This window comes from Podarcis tiliguerta (assembly GCF_965153285.1).
Source record: "Podarcis tiliguerta genome assembly, chromosome: 12".
Lineage (NCBI taxonomy): Eukaryota > Metazoa > Chordata > Lepidosauria > Squamata > Lacertidae > Podarcis > Podarcis tiliguerta.
The window spans coordinates 45,233,760-45,256,880 of record NC_139545.1 but is presented as its reverse complement, the minus strand read 5'-3'; the positions used below and the strand labels follow the sequence as shown (position 1 = coordinate 45,256,880).

The 23,121-nt window shown below is 43.6% G+C and overlaps 1 protein-coding gene across 8 annotated transcripts in view; it reads right to left on the bottom strand.

Moving 5' to 3' along the window:
- Positions 1 to 23,121, bottom strand: part of ADARB2 (adenosine deaminase RNA specific B2 (inactive)) — a 358,751-nt gene that overhangs the window by 21,186 nt on the left and 314,444 nt on the right. For all 8 annotated transcript variants that reach the window (XM_083406282.1, XM_083406284.1, XM_083406283.1 and 5 more), the window contains 2 exons: positions 15,578 to 15,729; positions 5,463 to 5,631 (listed from right to left, as the gene is read on the bottom strand). In XM_083406282.1, coding sequence (XP_083262408.1) covers positions 5,463 to 5,631; positions 15,578 to 15,729 — 321 coding nt within the window. The remainder of the gene's footprint in view (positions 1 to 5,462; positions 5,632 to 15,577; positions 15,730 to 23,121) is intronic.

Sequence of the window (23,121 nt, the reverse complement as noted above, 5' to 3'; positions counted from 1 at the left end):
TTATCTTGGAACATTTCTCTTGCATGCAACTCATTTTGCTGATATCATTGTGTAAAGCAATTGTGCTTTAGCGCTTAAGCCTTTTCAGGATCCCAGTGGAAAAGGAAGGGAGACTCCCAGCGGATTGGCCTGGAAAGTCTGAAAGATGGTGCTCATCATCCAGGGGGTGCCAACATAGCACTTGTGAGCACATAATAACAACTTTATTATTTATACTGCACCCATCGGGGGTATATGCCCATGGAAGATTTCTCTGATGCCTGCAGGGTCCCCCTCTCCACCCACCCATCTCCTGAAATTACCGTATTTTTCGCTCTATAAGACGCACCAGACCACAAGACGCACCTAGTTTTTGGAGGAGGAAAACAAGGAAAAAAATATTCTGAATCTCAGAAGCCAAAACAGAAAGAGGGATCGCTGTGCAGTGAAAGCAGCAATCCCTCTTGCTGTTCTGGCTTCTGGGATAGCTGCGCAGCCTGCATTCGCTCCATAAGATGCACACACATTTCCCTTTACTTTTTAGGAGGGAAAAAGTGAGTCTTATGGAGCAAAAAATACGGTAGGCTTGAAACAAGAATTCTGATCTAGCCAACAGTGTGTGTTTGGCTGCCGTGGGGTGTGATACCCATAACACTGTTTCTGGCTTGTAAATGTGTCCCTTACCACCAGAAAATCATTGACCTATCTAACAATCAGTTGACAGAGGAGACATCTTTTAAAAAACACATACACTACACCCAGGAAGTTTTAGAAATTTTAGATCCTCCTCTGGGCATCTCCCTGTGGCTTTTTGTTCTGTCTGCTTCTCAAATTGTCCCCAAACAGAAGTGCAATCCACTTTAGCTTCTTGTTACCCATATATAATGTATTCTCAGACCATTTGTCAGCACATTGGCAGGGCCCACTGGCACTGCTGAACCCTACACTGGGAAGTTGAGCCTATGGAGTTGCCATTTTAAATCGTATCAGGATAATTGTGGGGAATTTTAAATCAAGGCTCCCAGTTGCCCAATGGCACTGCCAGCTAAGTCTGTGGTTGATATCTTCCAGCAATAAGATATTAGGCTATTCTGATGTTCTTAAAATGGACTTGGTGTGCAGAAGGTAGCACTGAATTTTAACAAATAATTTACTTGGGATTAACATGCACAAAAACTGCTGAATGCTGCGAATGATAACTGAATGGAGGGAAATGCTTTTTTGATGTTGCTTACAAATACCTTGTGAGCAAGAAAGTATGATAACAGCTGTTGGGATAAATTATTAATTGTGCATTATTTGCTCAGCTCCAGTAATTCTTTCCAATATATCAGAAAACTGCTACTCTGGTTCTTCTTCTCTTTGTAAGTCATGCAAAGTAGGCTGTTTTCAAGGAACTGGGGCCAATGTTCTCGATGTGGAATTTTTCTCCAAATCGCTAAAACCCCCGAAGGACAATTCAATCAAAGGACTGCTTACTCAACAATCTCATTTAGGCATATATGAATTCGTTTGAGCATTTGGACCCCATGAAAATCAAATCAGCCAATATATGAACACATGAGATCAGTGGTGTGCAGTGAAATTTTTCACAGGGGAACATTTAGGGCCAGAGGCACTAGCTTGTGAGGGTGCAATATGTGTGAGCATCACACCTCCCTCCCTAAGTCAGGCAGAAGCTTCCCAGGCTTTGGGAAGGAGGCACCAGGCTTTAATACATCAGTTTACCAGGAACATTTAGGGGACTAGCCTAAATGGGGAGATATAAGGATGAGGGGGGAGAAGGTGTCAGAAGTTGAAGAGGCAACAGGGTTTTGTGAGCAGGAAGCATCTGTGGCAGAAAACAGTCCAGGACCAGAGGCAGAACAGGAAGTTGGAGAGGGGGGGGGGCAAGAGGCAGTGATGAAGCAGACTGATTAATAAGCCACTGGGTCTCCCCCTCCTGCTGTGACCAGCTCTCCTCACCCTTGGTGGTTTCCTGAGCTAGTTTGTTTCTTTGAATAAGTTAATGTCAAGGCTGGGGTCAGATGCAGGTTAGCACGAAGAAACAGTTGTCAGTGAAGTTGACTCTTTATTCAAGGAAATGATATACAACTCAGCAACACTTCCCAGTAGGTCTTATCCCTGTAGAGCAGTTGCCAGAGCTGAAGGTCCCACCTTCCAACCCCTCTAAGGCTCTTCCCCTCCTAGGCCTAATGAGCACACCACCTTTTCCCAGTAGGAGGTAGTTGCGAGGACTAAAGGTCCCTGCCTTCCCACAGCTCCCTAAGTCGTCTCCTCTTCCTGCACTCTGTCTGGCCCTCAGGACTCCCAGGATTCTCCCACCTCTCCAGGACACAAGTCTCGCAAGCCTTGCTCTATGCCTTCCTTGAATGCCTTTGCCTGGCTGGAATGTGTTCTTGAACTGTGATGGTGCCTCTTGCTTGCCCGGCTGGAAAGATACATATGGGTGTGTGTGGAAATACCTGATTTTGTATGTGTGTATTGTGGGATGTAAGAATCAGGTGCAGTCAAACACAACATTGCTAGAGTAGACATGAAGGTTGTCTCAGTCCTCCAGCCGGAACTTCTGGCTTTCCAGGACTGAGACGAAACTTCCTATGTGTAACTTGAGATGGGCGTGGCCTCTCCTGAAGTAGAAAGAACCAGAACCACAGGCTGGCAACCATCTTGTCTCTCTTGTCTCTATCAATGCCATCTTAACAATAGCACTACTAAGATGTACCCTTGGCTCCAGGCCAAGAGAAGAAAAAAGGGTTTTTTTCTCCCATAAGGAGATAGTCACCACATTTAAACTATGTTATAGCCTTTTAAATCTGCCTTCTGGGAACCTTTGTGTGAAAAGATGATTACTTGTGAGTAAACGTTTTATACTTTACAGAAGACTGTGTAGTGTCTTATTTTAGGAGGGATTAAATGGGTAAAATACCAGGAAATATTTACAGAGACTCTTAACGAGTCTGAGCAAGCTATCTGCTGTGTGTGTGTGTTTTTTAAAAAAGGGAATGTTAACTCTGCTGGTTTTGTTGAACATGTAAAGACAAGTTGGGATAGGCTATCTTAGACAATATATCCTCCCCCACATCCCTAAACATTTCCACATGAATGAATGAATGTAGTCTACTGTACAAAAGTAAGATTGGATACAGTCCCTGCCTCTTTTGCTACCTGTTCTTGCTATCCACTCCAGACCATTGCCGGGTTTGCTTCCTGCAAAGCCCCTCTGTGAGTTCATCCTCACTGGGACTGGACAGCAACACAAGCAGTTTCTTTCCTTTGAAAGGTGGCCTATACATTCCACTCAGTGCAGGGATGCCACCCAAAATAGCACTCCCACAGTGAGTTCTTCCTCACCCTACTGCAACATCTAGCATATAGGGTGTGACGGTATTGAGTTGTGAGTTTCTCCTGCTCCATCAGGCGCGTCCAATGGCACAGGGTAGGAGCAAGGAATCTCGCAAGGTGATGTCACTAGACATCATGGCTGGGAGGGGATGGCAGGAATTATGACATGTCTGACAGCATCCTTGTGGCATGTGTAATGCGTGGAATTTAGAGAGAAGACAGGTGGAAGATGAAGTAGGAAGTCTTGACAGCCAAGAAACCTGGAAGAGTCTGAACCTCACCCCCAGACCGAACTCAGAAGCAGAAAGTAGTCCCCAAGGGAAGGATCTCAGATAGAACCAGGGATGCTTAAGGGATTTGCTTTCTGTGAGTTCCAGTGCAAGTTGACCTGATCTACACCTCCTTGAGTAATGCACAGATTGAAACAACTATCCTTTGGAATATGCACTTTTCTTCATTTTACAACACAGTTCTCCTTTCAAAAAGTACTGAAATGCTTTAAAAGCACATATTTTAAGGATAAAATAGGTTTAGAATTTAAACATTAAGTTTTTTGGGGTACTTGAACAATAATTTACATTTGCATTTAAATATCAAGTTTTGTGTGGGTTAAAAATAATTTTTTTGATTCATTTGGAAATGGGATAGAATGGATTTATGAATGAACACATGTGAAATGGACATGGGCCACAAATAGAGTGATCTAGCCATTCCTAGAAAGAGCCCTGGTGGGGGGGGGGTGAGTAATCACTACGGGAAACCTCACATCTATTGCCTCTCTTCTTCTCACCTTAACATGTTAAGAGCTGTCTAAAACCCGAGTTCATATTCATATCATTAATAAGTCATAACATTCACAACTGGAATACTTTTGAACATCAAAACAAAGGTTTTGCCTTTGATCCTGGAAACACAGAACATGACACTAGATTGTCTTATTTTACAGCTGTGGATGAATGTAAGAAATCTTTAAATACTGTAGACTGATTTTGTAGTGGATGAAGGCAGGTTTCTTTGGAGAAAACGAAGTTCTGGACACTCTGTATTGCAATTGAATTTCCCGTCAATATTAAATATAATATTGGTTTCTGAGTTTATATTTAATTTACTGTCTATTGACATTCAGAAAAACAGAGGCAGTGACAATATGGTTTGGAACCCTTAATTTACTTAGTCATTCTCTTCTGCCTGAAATTTGATTTTGAAACTCTGGTCATCCTCGGAAGAAACAGGGAAATTGTGTTGGAGACTTTCCCCTTCCCTCTTTGAGAAAATGTATTACAACAGGGGAAGATTTAACCCAACAATATTATTTTGCAATGTTTTCAGAGTCTGTGTGTCAGATTATTTCAATATATCGCCATTGGACTTTTTCCTCATTCCTATGATTGGATCAATCATGTAAAAAACAATTGTGACTGTACAATATTCAAACAGATCAGCTATGAAAAATGAGAGCAAAAAGTAGAATTTTTGTACTGTAGCATCAAACCATCAGAAACAAACAAACAAACAAACAAACAAACAAACAAACCCTCCTCCAAAAAGCATTACCATCCTCATATGTACAAAATCTTAAGGCCTGTGCATGGTTTCACATTTATCCTTTGGTTTGCAGTTCCTCTGTTTTAATTCGGGAAGGATTCAAGTCTGTCATTAAACGTTAGCCTGAGGCATTTTGCACAGTGTGTTCCACATCGCAATTGCACATCCAGTGCTCTTCGTGAACCAGCACTGCATACCCCAGAATCCTCTACAATGCACAATAGGGTCCTCGTCAAGCAAGTCAAAGTCCTTGAAGCTAGACAGTCTGAAAACCACTGTTCTGAAACATCTGAGGAACAGATGGCAACCACCCCAGGGGAAGCCTGAGTTACCAAAGATCAAATCTATCAAAATCCTAATAGCTCTGATCCAGTGGCTTCTGTATATATGTGAGAGAGCTGATGCACATGGAACATATTCTGATATCGAAGTGCATGGCTGTGGCAATGTTCATGATAGGTGGTTATGGTGGCTACCATTTCCTTAAGAGTTAATTACATTTTCCACCAGAAAACAATCACCGTTTATAATTTTAATGGCATTTCCATGCTTGCTTGCTGCCCAACCGCTTAGCAATTTCACTATAAAGTTACCTGGCAATTTTGTCCGTGCAAGACATGGTGACCAGCTGCTCCCCCAATAACACGCCATCCCACATTTGCACTGCACTGGGATATCGGGCTGGAATGGTTCCTTCCCCAGATTCAATCTTCGTTCGAAGGTGCCCACGGTACTTTCTTACTATGTGCTTAATGCTGTTCACTGGAATGGAAAAAGGAAAGAGAAGAAAGGAAGCATCATCGATGATAACAACAGATCAAGAGCTTTTATATTTCTCTTCTAAGGTGAACAGTGATGGGCCAAGTGGGAGCAGAGGGCAGCTGTAGCAGTGTCCTACTTCCCTCCCTTTCCATGAATACGAGCTGGAATTTGCACATTAAAGCTGTACCCTATACGCATTTAGCAATGACAAACCTAGACAGCATCTTAAAAAGCAGAGACACCACCTTGCTGACAAAGGTCCATATAGTTAAAGCTTGGGTTTTCCCAGTAGTGATGTATGGAAGTGAGAGCTGGACCATAAAGAAGGCTGATCACTGAAGAATTGATGCTTTTGAATTATAGTGTTGGAGGAGACTCTTGAGAGTCCCATGGACTGCAAGAAGATCAAACCTATCCATTCTGAAGGAAATCAGCCCTGAGTGCTCACTGGAAGGACAGATCCTGAAGCTGAGGCTCCAGTACTTTGGCCACCTCATGAGAAGAGAAGACTCCCTGGAAAAGACCCTGATGTTGGGAAAGATGGAGGGCACAAGGAGAAGGGGACAACGGAGGACGAGATGGTTGGACAGTGTTCTCGAAGCTACCAGCATGAGTTTGACCAAACTGCGAGAGGCAGTGGAAGACAGAAGTGCCTGGCATGCTCTGGTCCATGGGGCCATGAAGTGTCGGACACGACTAAATGACTAAACAACAACAATACACATTTACAGGGGAGTAAGCCCCTTTGCATTCCACCAGGGATAGGCAACCTTACTCAGCCACATTCTTGTGGTAAAGGTAAAGGTACCCCTGCCCGTACGGGCCAGTCTTGACGGACTCTAGGGTTGTGCGCTCATCTCACTCTAGAGGCTGGGAGCCAGCGCTGTCCTCAGACACTTCCGGGTCACGTGGCCAGCGTGACAAGCTGCATCTGGCGAGCCAGCGCAGCACACAGAAACGCAGTTTACCTTCCCGCTGGTAAGCGGTCCCTATTTATCTACTTGCACCCGGGGGTGCTTTCGAACTGCTAGGTTGGCAGGCGCTGGGACCGAGCAACGGGAGCGCACCCCGCCGCGGGGATTCGAACCGCCGACCATGCGATTGGCAAGTCCTAGGTGCTGAAGGTTTACCCACAGCGCCACCCGCGTCCCTTATTCTTGTGGTAGGTGGAGGCAAAGGCTAAAGTGGGTGGAACAATGAATAATACTTTGGTACAGTGGGTTCGTTTCTACTAGGGCTGAGCGATATCTGGTTTTCAACATTGTGTTATATCAGCAGCTAAACATTGCAATGTACTGATATATGATGATGTCTGAAATTGGAGATTGGGTGTGCGGCTGAGGGAAGAACTAGCCATGGATATTTTGCATGTGGCTGATATACACAGAAGCTCTATTTGCCTGGGCAAAACTAGAATTAGTTGGCTCCAGCTCCAGCTACTGTTGGTCTCTCTGCCTTTTGCCCTATGGGTCCCAATGGACACCACCCCCTGCTGACTAATTCTCTTTTCCTGGATGCTTTAGGCTGTGATTTTGCACCCTGAACTCATGGGACTGCCACTGAGTAGACATGGATAGGATTGCATTGCCAGGCTGTATCCTGCAATTGGCTTCCTAGCTTCTGGCTCATTTGTGTCAGATGCTGCCCGCTGTGGAGGATGTGTCCTGAGGAAAGGCAAAGCACCTTTTCTGCCTTTGCCGCAATTGCAGGTGCCAGCTGTGCAGACTGAGCATAGCATCCCCATTTGGCCTGCCATGCTACCATCCTGCTCACATCTGGATGCTGAGGATTGGAACGGCTGGACCAGTGCTGTTTATTTCAGGAATACGTGCCCTCTGGTGGAAAGCTTTCAGATGTTCCATTACCTCGCCTAATTTTCTCCTTGTTTCATCCTTACCAACAAAGAACCTCATAGAGGCTTTACGTAAACCATGCCTCTCCTTTTTCTAACCTTGGCTGGCCTACTCTTTGATTTTTCAGATCTGAAGTCCTCAAATTGCAACCAAAGCACTGCACTTCCTTCTGTATTTCAAAGCTTGAAAATTAGAAATGGCAGAAGGGAGACATACACACACAGACATGCCCACTGATGGAAGGCGCTACCTGAAAATACCAGCAATTCCAGGACAGGGTTGAATACACTGCAATTTGCATGACTTTGATTATACTAAGTAAATGTTAGCTGACAAGGATCAAAGCTTGAGCAAGGTGCATTGACAGGCATAATTACCAAATGCAAACGGATTCAGACACAAATAAGAGCCTGCTCTTGACAGGCATTCTGCAAACTTCACTCCTATTCCAGGCAGATTTCGGGAACATCTGAGACCTACTTTTACATGTTCATTTGTTTGGGATGGAAAGAAAACCCATAGGGTCACCAAGCCCAACCGCCTGCCCTAAGGCAAGATTCTTCAAGGCACATTAGTCAGCCTGCCAAAGATTAGCCCACATCATGCAGACCGCACCATGCCACCCACATGCAGATTGAAAGAGTGAAGACAGGGCACCCCATTGAGATGTGCAGAGAGAACAGAACCCTCATACGGTTCAAGCAAATGAGCCAGGTGGACTGCAGCTTGAAACTAAACAATTAAGACTTCTCTGATGGGAGTAACGGATCACTTGTTCCTAACAGTAAAAACTGCACCTCTTATTAGCTGCATGTAGAAAGCAATGTCCACAGTCCCAGAGACTTGCCCAGAGTGCACCACTGCCTTGGACACACCTGACTGTAAAATCAATGGAGCCTGTGTGATTCAGAGGTTCAGGTTTGGGCTTGGGTATGGTCAGTCCTCTCAGTAGCCTGAGAAGCCATGTACAAAATATGTCAAAAAGAGCAAACTGATGTTGAATTCCAGCATTTTAGACCAAAAGCTTTGAACCAGCTCTGGCCAGCAGACCACTTTCTACCAAGTAATGGGCACCTCATTTCCCGTTACAGTCATACCTCTTGTTTCGTTCGGTTCAGGTTACGTCTTTTCAGGTTGTGTCCCGTGGCAACCCGGAAGTTCCGGAAAGGGTTACTTCTGAGTTTCGCCGCTTGCGCAGGCGCTCAAAATGGCGTCACGCACATGTGCAGAAGCGCGAATCGTGACCCACGCACGCGCAGATGTGGGTTGCGTTCTGCTCATGATGCAAACGGGGCTCCAGAACGGATCCCGTTCACAACCAGAGGTACCACTGTACTTAACTTGTTATTTAACTGTTGTTTTTGGTTCAGCTTCTTTAAAAAGGCACACCTCTCAATATTTATTTACTCATCCACTGGCAAGCCACAAGCTCCAGCCGGCTGCTGCTCTCTTCTTCAATTTGATCCGAGCCTCTGTGGCTGTTAAGTCTTCCTGATTTTTGCATCGCTTATTCTCCCCCTTGATTATCTTCGCTAATTGCCGCGGGGAGGGGAAGGGAGGAGGTGGGAAGGAGCAGGAGGGAGGGAGGGAGAAGTCAGCTGAAGATGCTACTTCATCCGGAACAAGATGTCAACCCGACCCCAGCATTAGAGAGGGCCAATTTAAAAATCATTTGGAGTGGGTTTATGATGTGTGCCTGACTAGACATTAGATGTGTAAATCACTGCTCAGAGCGTCAGAGAAAAGGGAAGAAGGAAGTGCAGAATTATTAGTATCAATTTTGATCCTTTGAATGTATAGAGATAAATCCTCCCCCCGTTCCTTTCGTTTCTCTTTTTATATATAAAAAAATCTAAAATGCAATATACCGTAAGTTCAATTATTTTTGCAATGATTTGCAACTAGTCAGCCTTTGTGTTATGACAGACGATGGATTTTTTAGTAAAAAGCAAATTAAGAATTCTCCACTCCCCCACCTTAAAAAAAAAAAAAAATTGCTGGAAATGAATGGTGATTAAACAGAATCACAAGAGTAAAAACCTGTCTGAAATTTACGTGTGGCTGCCTCAGAAGTTCATTTTCTATTTCTCTGCTTCACTGCATGCTACTCCCCCGCCATGAGGGGGGGGGGGTGTGAGGCCTCTTGCACCCTCCCTTTTATACTCGCTTCTCAGTTCATTACGATAGTTTGTTTATAAAGGGTTGATAGAGCGCTTGGAAACAAAAGCGAGTTCAAACGGCAATGAATTCCACTAATCCTTCGGATGACAAATGCATTTGTAATAGGGCTGGAACCTACAAGCAGATGTCAACAAGGCATTATGTTGACTAATTGGTGAAGGACAATTTTAATAGGTAGGGATTCAAGCTGAAGGCACAGTTTTGGTGCTCTTAGCATTGTTATAATACAGTGGAGCATGAATTCCAGATAGCTAACCTTGATAAAGGTAAAATAAAATAAAAAATGAAGAAAAATGTAAAGAAAAAGAAAGCCCAACAACTATCTCTCTGATATCTTATATCCAGGGCTTGCCATACGTCTGGAAAATTCCAGACATATATGGAAATTGGATGCTTAAATTGGCTTCCGGGGGGAATTTTTTTTGAATGTTAAGAGATCTCCAGAATTTCTTGAATGTATGGCAACCAGTTGTTTTTTGGGTGTGTGTGTGTGTGTTTCTCTCCCCTCCCCCCCTTTGGTTTTTTTAAAAAAAAATATCAAAAGATTTCTGGGGAAGGCTACACCTCGGCGGCAGTGGAAGTGATGAGAGGGCTGTGTTGGAGAAAGGGGTGCATTAGGGTCTGGCTGTTTTCAGGTTTTTCTGGGGGGCATGGTTCTGTTAAAAAAAAAATCAAAAAAATTTGCATGGTGAAAATTCCTTTCTTTCCCTGCTCGAAGAAGAAGAATCAGCTCTTGGAGATGCTGGCGACGGCAGGGGGTGAGTGGGTTTGTTTCCTTGTTTTTAGAGGTTTCCTTAAAATAGCTCAACTTTTTGAAATATGGCAAGCCTACCTTATACCTTAAACAGTGCGTTCAGACATATGCTTTTTGTGGAGTAGAACTGGTTCCAATTTTGCCATTTTCATGCATTTGATGAAGTGTTTTTCACCCAAAGTGCAAAACAGCAAGGCTGTGTCCTTAACCTCACAGTTGTACTTGAAGACGGAAAATAACAATACAATGTGATATTTTCTGAAGTTTAGCCTTTCCCCTTTCTTCCAAATTGTTTGGTCTCTTTAATATTTTTTTTTTAAATGTCTGCTTTGCTTCTGGGAGTGCAGTCCCATTATGTGTTTTACAAGCTAGTCTCTGACCGTAATAATAAATTATTATTATTAGTAGTAATTTGTCATTTCTGGGTCTGGATTATAACAGAATGTCTGAAGTAGAAAACACACAAATTAATCAGAGGAATTCAGATTCTGCACAGGTGGTTTGCTTGGAGATACCAATCAAAGCAAGAGCAGCTCGAAGGTTTCAAGAGCATTATTTTTAATTGCTAATTGCGTCGCTCATCTAAAATTAGCACTTGAGCACCTCCATTTTGAAGGCGTTGCAGGGCCCATAGGGCAAAGCATGGACACCTGATGGGAAGAGAGAGAGAAGCACCTCAATTAAACGAGCTTAGAAATCCTGGCTGCCATTTTGTATTTACGCTTCCAAAATGAATGCCGAGAAGCACAGAGGCATAACGGAATGCAACAATATAGTTTTACCTATAATTCATTGAGGATTAGGCTCTCTATGGCTGCGAGTCATGAGGGCTACATTACGACATCCAGGATCTGAAACGGCATGCCTCTGAAAACCAGAGGTATTCGATTATTTAGGAATAAGTTTCTGGCAGTAAGAGCTGTTCGATAGTGGAACAGTCTCCCTCAAAAGTTGGTGGAATCTCCTTCATTGGAGGCTCTTAAACAGAGGTTGGGTGGCTGGCCATCTGCCAGGGATCTTGCATTGGACTTGGGGTCCCTTCCAACTCTACAGCTCTGATTCTACTCCAGTTGCTGTTGTGTTTATGTCCTGGTTGTGGGTTTCCCATTGGCATCTGGTTGGCCACTGTTGAAAACACTATGCTGGACTAAATATATTGGATTTTGGTCTGCTCTTCTTATAGTCACACAACAGAGAGGAGCAAACACAGCTGGAGAGAGAGAGAGAGAGAGAGAGAGAGAGAGAGAGAACAAGAACAAAAGCCAGCACTCGAAGGAGACTCTCCACTATTCACATAAGGTCTGGCCAAATTTGTGTACTAGATACAGCATTTCAGATACTGCCAAATGTTTTGCGTCACTGTGGCTCTCCTGTGCCATATGTGCTGCAGCGCTCAAAGGGAGTATGGCTATACATTCCATAATATGCCATGCGTTCACTGTAGCAAGATGCGCACAGTGGGAAACTCATGGGCTGGTCACACATAGGATACTTTGGGTTTTCTGTGCTTTGGCTGGTATCTCTTCACCCTGCTCCCCCCCATCCACCTACCCACACTGATGCACATAAGATGAGTAACCTCTGTGTGACCAGCTTGGAAACTTAGGTTTCTGCTTCCCTATATTAAACAACAAACTTTTTCATCATTCTGACACATTTAAATAAAGGGTTTGGGGCAGTGATTTAAAGCACTTTAGCATACATAAGGTAAAAGGTAAAAAAAGGTAAAGGACCCCTGGATGGTTACATCCAGTCAAAGGTGACTATGGGGTTGTGGTGTTCATCTCGCTTTCAGGCTGAGGGAGCTGGCATTTGTCCATAGACAGCTTTCTGGGCCAGCATGACTAAACCGCTACTGGCACAATGGGACACTGACGGAAACCAGAGTGCACAGAAATGCCGTTTACCTTCCCGCCAGAGTGGTACCTATTTATCTACTTGCGCTGGTGTGCTTTTGAATTGCTAGGTTGGCAGGAGCTGGGACAGAGCAATGGAGGTCACCCCGTTGCAGTGATTTGAACCACCGACCTTCTGATTGGTAAGCCCAAGAGGCTCAGAGGTTTAGATCACAGCGTGTCCCATTCACCTTTAGCATACATACCTGGAAAGACTTTCCTCCTTACCTATTTTTATTCTGAAATGGTACTGTAACATGGAATGAACAATGAGCCTTATCAAATTACGAGTAACCTTGTATGTTTTTTCAATAGTCCAAAAAAGGGGCTATTTTGCTGAGGGGCTTTGTTGCTAGCAAACTTATTTTGAATCAAAATTAACTGAGGTTAATGTCAAATGACCAACTAAAACTTTAATTGATAAATGTATTGATTCAACAGGCGGGCAGCCCTACTGTTTATGCCAGAGAGCCTGTGGCAGACATGTCTATTTGTGTGCTTCCTTGAGAGACATGTTTCTGTGCAGTGTGGTCCCCTGCTAGGTCTCTTCTGGGGGAGGAAGAATCCTGACTCTGTGCCTCACCCTCAGATTACCTACAAACCCAATGACCCAGATGTGTCGCGGCTGCGTGCCGATCCTGTTGCGATGGAAGCACTACAGAAATGTGTCTGCCTCACAACTCCAGCACAGCTGTAGGTTAATAGGCAAGCAGGAAGAAGACCACATGCGGAGAAGATGCAATGGTGTGTTTCAGACCTAACGGGACTGTGGGATAAAACGGGAGCTGGGCTATCAGGAAGTCAATGGCACAAGGCAAGACAACATGTTAGCAAAAGATAGAAAAAGCAGCCTGGGGGGGAAAGACAGCAGAGGCAGCCTCAGGGCAGACTTGATTTGCCTGCTTCTGCTGGTCTGTCTAGAACAGCACAAAATGCAGGCTATGGAAGAAAAATGAACCGAGAGCAAAAGGGGTGGAAAAAGGGGGAGACCTTGGCTGAGTTTTCTCATGTGAAAAGTTGAGGAATCAAGTTTCCCCCTTGGAAAAACTTCTTCATCTTTTCCAAAGTCTGTGATTGGAAGAGTTTCAAAAACACACCTAAAAAGTGTACTACTGCTGTTGTCATGTACATACACTATCAGGTCACATACTGCCTCATAGAGAAGCACTAGGAGAAAGAGGTCCCTCTGATAAGCTAACTCTCAAAAAGGAAAGCAACAGCGAGACAGGAGGGAGTGGAGGAAGCAAGAAAAACAAAACAAGGGGTAATGTGAGCAAATGCACTTTGGCTTTGATTCATCTGAGAATGAGGACTAAGCCAGCAGCTTCCTGGGGAAAAAAGATGGGTTTCGAGGAGGGAGTTGAAAGAAGGTGCCGTAGGTGGTTTTAGAGGGCATTTCAGGCATAATGGACAAGGAGGAGGAGAATGGGGCAGGTCAAAGCTCAAATAACTTTGGAACAAACTTTGCATAACATAATACAAAGCAGTTCTGTACTTCAGTGCAGAGACACCTGTATGTCCCCTCTGGGCTTGCTGGGATCATGTTACTGGCTTTGGCAGGCAGAATTCCACTAGCACATATGGGAATAGGCATATATAACACTCACAAATTTAGAGAGGGCAGAGGAGTGGCCTAGAGCTTTGACAGCTGGTAAGAGCAGAGGTAATGCTAATTCTATCTTGATTGTATTCGTGAGATTTGGAGCCAATTATTGGAGTATGCACTCCACCAACGTCTCCCAGGTCTAGTTCACCCCGCTTCTGCATTCTGGCATTCACTGTGAATAACATTAACCAGGGTTCTTGTTTAACTAGGACCAGAAACCAAAACTTAATGTTGGTTTTGGACCCTGATACAAGAAGAAACCTGTTTAGCATTAACCACCATTAAGGTTGATGGAGTGAGGGAACGGAGTACGGATTGCTTGTCTCCAGATTCCTTTGCATCAGCTGCAAATCTGGTCAGATCTGCCCATGTGCTTTCAGATCCTGGCTGGCTTTCCCAGAGGCTAACTGTGGTTAACTGAAATCATGACGGAGGTTCTTACTCCCCACATTCCCAAGGAGAGGTCCATAGCATCTGTACCACTGAAGCTTCCGAGTCCCTTTGAAGGGAATTCCCACATAAAATGCTTGGCAGAGGTTACCAAGGCAGGGATGACAGAGGCGAGACATACATTTTCTGTGTTGAGTGCAAAGGCCAAACAACGCATTCTATGGAAGATCCTTGATCAGATTTGCCAACTTCTTCAAAGACGTAGAAAAGCAGCCACATGGAGACCTGAACTGGATCAGGGTTGCAGTGCCATTTCTTCACTCAAAATTTCCCCCAGTCCCAGGAACTATGGGAATAATATGCGCAATTGTAACCTGCTCCCTACATGGGGGTGGATGATTATCCTCTTTGGCCAAGATCCAGTGATGGCTCCTTTATTGCTGCTTTCAATTAAAAAACGGAGAAATACACAGATACCCCACACAACATGTGGGATTGGTATGGAAAGTGTTACACAAATGTTAATAGATAACTAAAGCAGTGTGTGTGTCAATTTGTCCAAGCTAGCTACAGGTGATGTGAATTAGAGTCCAACAACATCTGGAGGCACCATATTGGCTTTCTCATGGTAATATAGGACTATGAGCTGCTGCTTTACTTGCTATGCTTTAGTACTGTGATTTTAGCTGAGTTTAGTGTTTTTGTAGTAGCATGACAATGATTAATAACAAACGAACATATGATACCCATGGTTAAAGAATCAAGAGCTGGCTTGGTTAGGCTTGTCAACAGCTGAATTAACTGCATTTAACATTAGTAAGGGTTAATAAGGGTTCCCCAGAATTAACTGTACTTAGCATTAAAGAAAGGTTTCCCTTGACTTAGGATCTGTAAGCTCCTTCGAACTGTTGTTTCAGATCTTAGTTAGGGGTGAAGTCTAGTTAACTGGGGTTAATGCCGGTGCTGATGAACGGCTTAATGGTGGTTAAGATGGCAAATTTATTCCAGGGAAGGCAAAGAACTTGCAAAGAGCAAATTTGTCCCTGAAGCTGGCTCCCAGTTCCTTAACCACTATTAAGAGGGAGCCCATATTATTTCTGTACTGGCCCATTGAGAGAGGTGTAACCATTGCATCATTTTCATAGTCAGCCATCATCTACTTAACAGAGAAACAGAGAAGGAAAACATTAAGGGAAGAAAGAAAAAAAAAAAGGGGGGGGGGGAGAAAAGCTGAATTGAAACCAAACCAGGGAAGTACAGTTCTTACAGTCCGTTGTGATTTCATAGGGGGAGTTGAGGCGTGCGTCTCCACAGGGCGAAGTGCTCACGTACAGATGGAACAGAATGTTCTCTTTTAGCCTGTAGCCTCCCTCTTTTAAGCGCACGAAGATTGATCGCTCGCCGTCTTCTTGTCGTTTGCTAGGATCATAGAGAAAGGTTGCAGGTCATTTGTTACATTCCGAATCAGAACTAATTCTGCTCTCCCTATGGGATAGCTCGCAGGCTCTTTGTTATATTTTCTTCCCTTATAATACCTTGTATCGCAGCATCTCTCTAGGTAATGCTTGTATGATCTCCACAGTGTCTGAGTTTAAAGGTCCAACAATTTAAAACAGCCGTACAATAAAATAAAATCAGAATCATAATACATTATCAGAATATTGTCATTATTTATCAATTCAAATAATAATAATGAAATAATGGGTTCTGTATCCAGAAAAGGATCAAAGAAGGAAGAGTCAAAAGCTGGGTGTGTTTCAACTCTCTCTTTGGCAGCAACAAAAAGAGTGACTGGTGCCAGTACTATTAAATAGTGAAGTTTTTAAATGTTCAGTGCTTTACTGTGTTTTTAATATTTTGTTGGGAGCCGCCCAGAGTGACTGGCGCATCCTAATCAAATAGGTGGCATATAAATAACAAAATTATCAGTTGCTGGAAAAAAAGAGTAGTCTTTTTTCCACAAAATGATGGGGAATAGCAAATGAATTCTGCCTTTTTGTTTGTATTTGGTGAGTAATACTATCATTAAGAAAACGGCTAACTATGATTTTCTAACTGGAAAGCTGCAATCCTATACGCAGGTGGTAAGGCTCATTCAACTACTTTGTATTGCTATGAGCTTGTTCCGAATTGTATTGTTTACTGGATTTTTTGTTTTGTTTTGTTTTTATTTATATGCTACTGTGCTTCTGATAGTATAGGGATTGTAATGTTTGTTAACTTTTAATGCTGTCGTTATTGTGAGACACTTTGATCTCAATACTTGTTGCTGGAAAAGCGGAATTCAAATATTAAAATCAAATCAATTCATACAGCAGTTTATTCCATGTCCCTGTTCATTTCCTCATTATATTTGCATTATGTAAAAGCCACTTCCAGAAAACGAATTGAATCTGGTACATGTTTAACACTCATTTCTGTGTTATTTGATTCCAGAAAAATAAATAAATCATGGGAATTAAGGGAAGTTTACCAGATTTTTTTCAATGAATCTGGGGACACTTTTCAGCTTCAATGGATTTTGTATTGGGACTAATTTGCAAATCCAGGGACTGTCCCCGGGAAATGGGGACATCTGGTAACATTAAGTTAAGGGGTGAAATTTGAGGCAATATATTTGCATACAGTTCTTTCCTGCGGTTTTCAAGGGGGAATCATGGGGGAATAGAATCACGCTTATGCGGAAAGGGCCAGGGAGTAGCATTATTGTCCAATGATATTGTCAAAGTTCATTGGTATGAATGAACTTTAGTGTGACATGATGGAATATTGGTCAAATAGCCACAGTTCTGTACCGCAGTGTGAAAGGAACATTATAAAATGGAAAAGGAGCACAAGCATTATAATTAGAAAAACAAGCACACTATTCTTTACCTCAGAATGCAACCTTAGTCGGGCCTTTTCAGTACTGGCCCCGACTTCTGAGGATTGTGCTGTTTATGTTTTCTTAAGTTATGGTCAAAGATTGAGTCTGGAGAAACAATATTAACCTGACTCTGAAAGCTAGTATCAATGGAAATACAACATGTAAAATTTAAATTTAAAGCTGTTAACGTTGGCACATGTCGAGTCTTCATTAATTCACTTTTTTAAATACTTTTTGTGCGCATGGCAAGATTGCTACTTCTTTTTGACAATATGGTTTTATTTCAACCTTCTTTTGCTGAGGAGATTTTTATTTTATTTTTTGAGCTAGAGAATTTCTGAATTTTCTGTCCATCAAATCAACTATCCCGTTATTATCACTGTTCACTGATTTAAGTGGGATTAGGGAAAAAGAAATGGTTTGAAGTTTGGTGCCCAACAAACTAGTTCTTTCTCAGACTTCTAATGTTGGGAGACTTGTAAACAAGTTAGGGTAGATTTGCGTACCTATGGGACCCCCTTTCCTGGTATGCCCCACGGAGGACCTTAAGGTCCACAAATGACAACATTTTGGAGTTCCCAGGTCGCAAGGGGGTTAGATTGGTCTCAACTAGAGCCAGGGCCTTTTCTGTACTGGCCCTGACTTGGTGGAACGCAAGAGACTAGGGCCCTGCAGGACTTGACATCTTTCCACAGGGCCTGCAAGACAGAACTGTTCCACTTGGCCTTTGGTTTGGACTCAGTCTGAACCTTATGTTGCCCTCCCCTTATGGTTTTGATCTATGGGCTACTTTTAAAATGAGGCTGCATTTTAAATTAGTTCCCCCCCATTATGTTTTTACTGTAATTTTACTGGTGTTAGCCGCCCTGAGCCCGGCTCTGGCTGGGGAGGGCGGTGTATAAATAAAATTATTATTATTATTATTATTATTATTATTATTATTATTATTATTATAGATTTATACAACCACATTTTGCATACAATGAGCTAATTTTGCAAATCGTTTTGTGTTGGGAGCCTTGGCCAGCTCAAGTTACATACAATCCAAGTGTCCCGATTTTCTAGGGACAGTCCCAGAATTACGAAATACACCCCAGATTCTGATTTGATCCAGGAATGTCCCTGTTTCCCCTGCCAGTGCTGCTGCTGAGCTCAGGGAGGAGGATGAGCTGGAGCTTTTCCAGAGCAACAGTTTTGGCATCAACGGAGCATCCCATTGCATCTCGATGGCCGCCGCTGCTGGCCTCCTTCCTTGGGCAGCTCATAGCAGCTGCTGGAGAGTGGGCAAAGAGGAGGAGAGGCTGCTGCCACCGTTGCCCAACTGCTGGGCCTTAGTAGCTGCTGAAGGATGCTATGCACTGACACTGGACTTCTCTGGAAATACCCTTGGTGCAGTATTCCCAGTTCCTCAAGTTGAAAAGCACAAGCACGCATGCACCAAGAATGTGTGTGTAAATACAGTGGTACCTCGGGTTACATACGCTTCAGGTTACATACACTTCAGGTTACAGACTCCACTAACCCAGAAATAGTACCTCAGGTTAAGAACTTTGCTTCAGGATGAGAACAGAAATCGTGCGGAGGCGGTGTGCCGGCATCAGGAGGCCCCATTAGCTAAAGTGGTGCTTCAGGTTAAGAACAGTTTCAGGTTAAGAACGGACCTCTGGAACGATTTAAGTACTTAACCCGAGGTACCACTGTATGGTTATGATTAGATATGCTAATTCCACACACAGCCCGGAAAACTTTCTTACTTTCTACACTCTCTCTTTTTATTTATTTTTTTAAGACCAAATGATTATGCAGGAATAGCTGGTAAATCTATTTCTCCCGGTACGTGGGCTGAGACCCTGAGAACGGCTTCTTAACACATTCAAAGCAAAATAAAGACTCAGACCATCTTTCACAAGTTTATGGCACACCCAACATACATTCAAAGCACAACCCTTCCCCCCAAAGATTGCTGGGAGTTGTAGTTTCCCCCCTCGTAGAGCTATGATTTCCAGTACCCTTAACCAACCACAGCTCCCAGGATTCTTTGTGAAAAGACGCACGCTTCAAAAGTACATAGGACAAGCTTTAAATATCTGGTGCAGATCTACCTTGTGGTGCACATTTATTTTCCAGCAGGTGTAGGGATACGCTAGCATGTGAAGTGGACTTCAGGTTCATAGGTTCGATTAACAGGAATTTTGCCTGTCTGTCTAGGACAGGCATAAGCAAACTCGGCCCAGATGTTTGGGGACTACAACTCCCATCATCCCTGACCACTGATCCTGTTAGCTAGGGATGATGGGAGTTGTAGTTCCAAAACATCTGGAGGGCCGAGTTGGCCTATGCCTGGTCTAGGAGGTTTTTCCTCACATTGATAGATTTCACCGACATTCTCTTTTTCCCCAGGCTGGTTGCTCTTTTCCTTCTAACTCTGAATGCATTTCTCTCTCTCTCTCTCTTCCACAAGCACAATCAACAACCCTCAGCAGCGCCTTGTGTTTGCTTTTGACTAGCCTGACTTCCAGCCCGAGCCTCTACTTCCTCCACAGCCTGCCTGCTGTTAAAACCGTTTGGCTGTCACTCTTCCATGCTTTGCTTGTTTTGTCGGTTTTTGATGCTACGATGCGTTTTCTGTCGAGTGAAATTTACAGGCACATTACCCTGCTTGACAGGAACGCTGAGCCACTGGGATCTCCTGAGGAGAGGGTGGACGCCTGCAGCTCTCTCATTTGCCTGCCACCTTCTGTGAAATCTCCCAACCACTTTAATTGCATTATCACCCTGCCACAAAACCCCCCAGAACAATCGAGTACCTGAAAAATCCTGCCACTCAGGAGCTTTAAAGCAAAAATCCTCCCCCCCCTTCCTCATTTGGATGGAATGGCAAAGCAGAATCAACTGGGAACTGAGGGGGACCATGAAAGTGTCACACATTGCCTTGTATTATTAGGCTAAGCTGTGCTATTGAGATAACCTGGTGGTGTTTAACAGCAGGGATGGAGAGGTAAGTTTTGAAGGACTCAGTTCTGTAGGAGTATAGTTACTTATCTTCCTGGATAAAATGAAGCGATGGCACAGCTTCCTCCCTGTAGTATTTCCTCCCACCCACTGTTTACTCCTGAAAGGTGAAAATAAAGAAAACCTTGCTTTGTCAACTGATGCTAAAGTATTGGGCAATACCACTCAGAACCCCTGAACATGTTACCTCATGTCAATGGGCAGAGATGGCCTAGTGTTCATTGCTGTGTTTCATTTTGTCAACATCCTTCAGCCCTGTAAACTTGAAGGAGTGTCCCCACTCCCGCTGTTCAGCCCGGACACCAAAATTCAGCTCTGAGGGCCTTCTGGCAGTTCCCTCACTGCGAGAAATAAGGTTACAGGGAACCAGACAGAGGGCCTTCTTAGTAGTGGCGCCTGCCCTGTGGAACACTCACCCGTCAGATGTCAAAGAAATAAACAACTATCTGACATCTGAAGGCAGCCCTGTTTAGGGAAGTTTTTAATGTTTGATGTTTTACTCTGCTTAATGTTTTAATTTGTTGGAAGTTGCCCAGATTGTCTAGGGAGACCCAGTCAGATGGGTGGCATATAAATAGTAAGTTGTTAAAATAAGGCCGCCCTGCTTTATGAGAAAAGACAGATGCCTCCCCATTTTCGTGCCTAGCCTTTAGAATGGTCACTTATACAGTTATCGCTCAAAAAGAGGAAACGTGTCACCAAAAGTGAGCACATATTTGCATAATATTTACATAAATTAATATAGGTATGTTTCGTTAGACATGTATGAAAGCAGTGGTATACTCAATTTGCCTCTGAATCTGAAGGTGGTCTCCATATATTTATCTGAAAACCACAAATGCTTGGAGCCACAAATGACTCTGTCTTGCGGCAGTGAGTTCCATAAATTAATTGTGCTTATTTTGAAAATACTACCTGAAGAGAAATTAGAAGGATGTGGGCAAGAGGAAGGGGAGGGACAGCCTTGAGACACTTTTGCCACCCTTTCACTATGAGTAGAAATTCTGTTCAACTTTATTCTGAAACATGCCCCACTATTTTTGAGCTAAACCCCAAAGGCCCGATCAACATCATGTGTGAACAAGGCATAAAAAGGATTACCGTGTTGTGGAAGGGAAGGGAACTTAGCTTTGCAGTCATTTCAACTCAGAAGGTACTGGGGGTAGGCAGCATTTGTGTGTATTTGTGTGTGTAGTTCAATAGAGCAGAGGCATCGGCTCCTGGTTAAATCGAGTGTGTGTGAGAGAGAGCCATATGTAGAAGTTGTTATGAACAGGGTTTTGTGTTGCTCTGAGAATTTGCTACACAAAAGGAATGTATCATCGATCCAAATAACATAATAACGTAACCGAATGTGCTGTGGAGCTAGATCAATACGGAGCTTAAGATACAGTGATTGCACTTCTGTCTTCAGGGACTAGGATGCCATTCTTAACACAAAGCAAGCACAGGGACTGCTAAGCAGAGAAAACATAATAATTTAATGTACACCCAAAAATGAAAAAATAAAATGAAATGCAGAGACTATAAGAGACAGTGTCAGTTACGGCCGATCTCTTTCTGGTTCTCGCTTTTACTCTCTTTCTTTCAAGTTATGACCACTTGCTCTGTTACTGACATGCCACATTTCATCAATGCCCAGATGGAACAGAGATGCAAAAAAGAAAAATACCACAATTACTGAATTTTTCACATACAGTGGTACCTTGGGTTACATACACTTCAGGTTACATACGCTTCAGGTTACAGACTCCGCTAACCCAGAAATAGTGCCTCGGGTTAAGAACTTTGCTTCAGGATGGCAGCAGGAGACCCCATTAGCTAAAGTGGTGCTTCAGGTTAAGAACAGTTTCAGGTTAAGAACGGACCTCCGGAACGAATTAAGTACGTAACCAGAGGTACCACTGTATTTACCGGTACAGCCCAACATGGACTCCTCCCCGTTTGCAGAGTGAAGAGCTTCTTTCACAAAACCCAGGGATTAATTTGAACTTTTGGCTCACCAGGAAGCTTAATCACAAGGGAGTGTGGCCCTCAGGCTGAACGAAGTTATCTACCTCTTTCCCAGAGGTTTTCCTGTGACTATGATATAAATAACCAATGTACATAACTAGCAGCATTCAAGCATTTAATATCACATAGTTTGGCCCTTAGATTCAGGGTGAGCCAAACCGGCTGAAGGGCCAAACTACAGAGGGAAAGGCATTTGTGACCGAGCGACGTCTAGGAAAAGCTAATTCTCCCTTTGTTTCCAGCCCTGTGACGTTTATTGTCAGACAGAGGGAGCACTACGGTATCCTGTTTGGATTCCAGGGTGACTGTCTGCTTCACGCACCAACGGGCAGCTCTTTTAAGACCCAACAAACGTATTAATGATCAACAGTATACAAGAGAGCGTCTTCATCGTAAATAACCTTCCCCAGGATGACTCAGCAGCCGTGAAGGAGGAAAATGCCCGTAATGAGAAGACGGCTAGTCTTTCATTCGCTGGTCATTTACTGCTATTATCAGGCCTGTGTTTAAAGCATTCATCAAAAACAACCAAGAGGCTTCGTGAAACACGGCTTTGTGATTAAAATCTAATAGCTGCTGGAAGAAAATAGGCTGGCATAAAGTGTCTCTCGACTAAATCCGACTCCTTGTGTAGAGTTATTTGGCTGCATGTCAACAACCTGCAAACATATACACAAGGCGCTGGCCCAATACCTTTTGGTACCTGAGGCGAGCCACAAAATTCCCCCTACCACCACCGCCAGGGAGGAAGATGGGAGTGAAGATCTACAGATGGAACAGAAGGGGAATAAAGATCATATTGGAAATGGTTGAAGTGGGAATCAAAGGCCATCACTGGGTGGGGGAAAGGGTGCCACTCTGAATCACACCTGGCAGGTGCAGAGGCCAGGTGACCCCAGAGGGAAGCCCCACCATTTCTT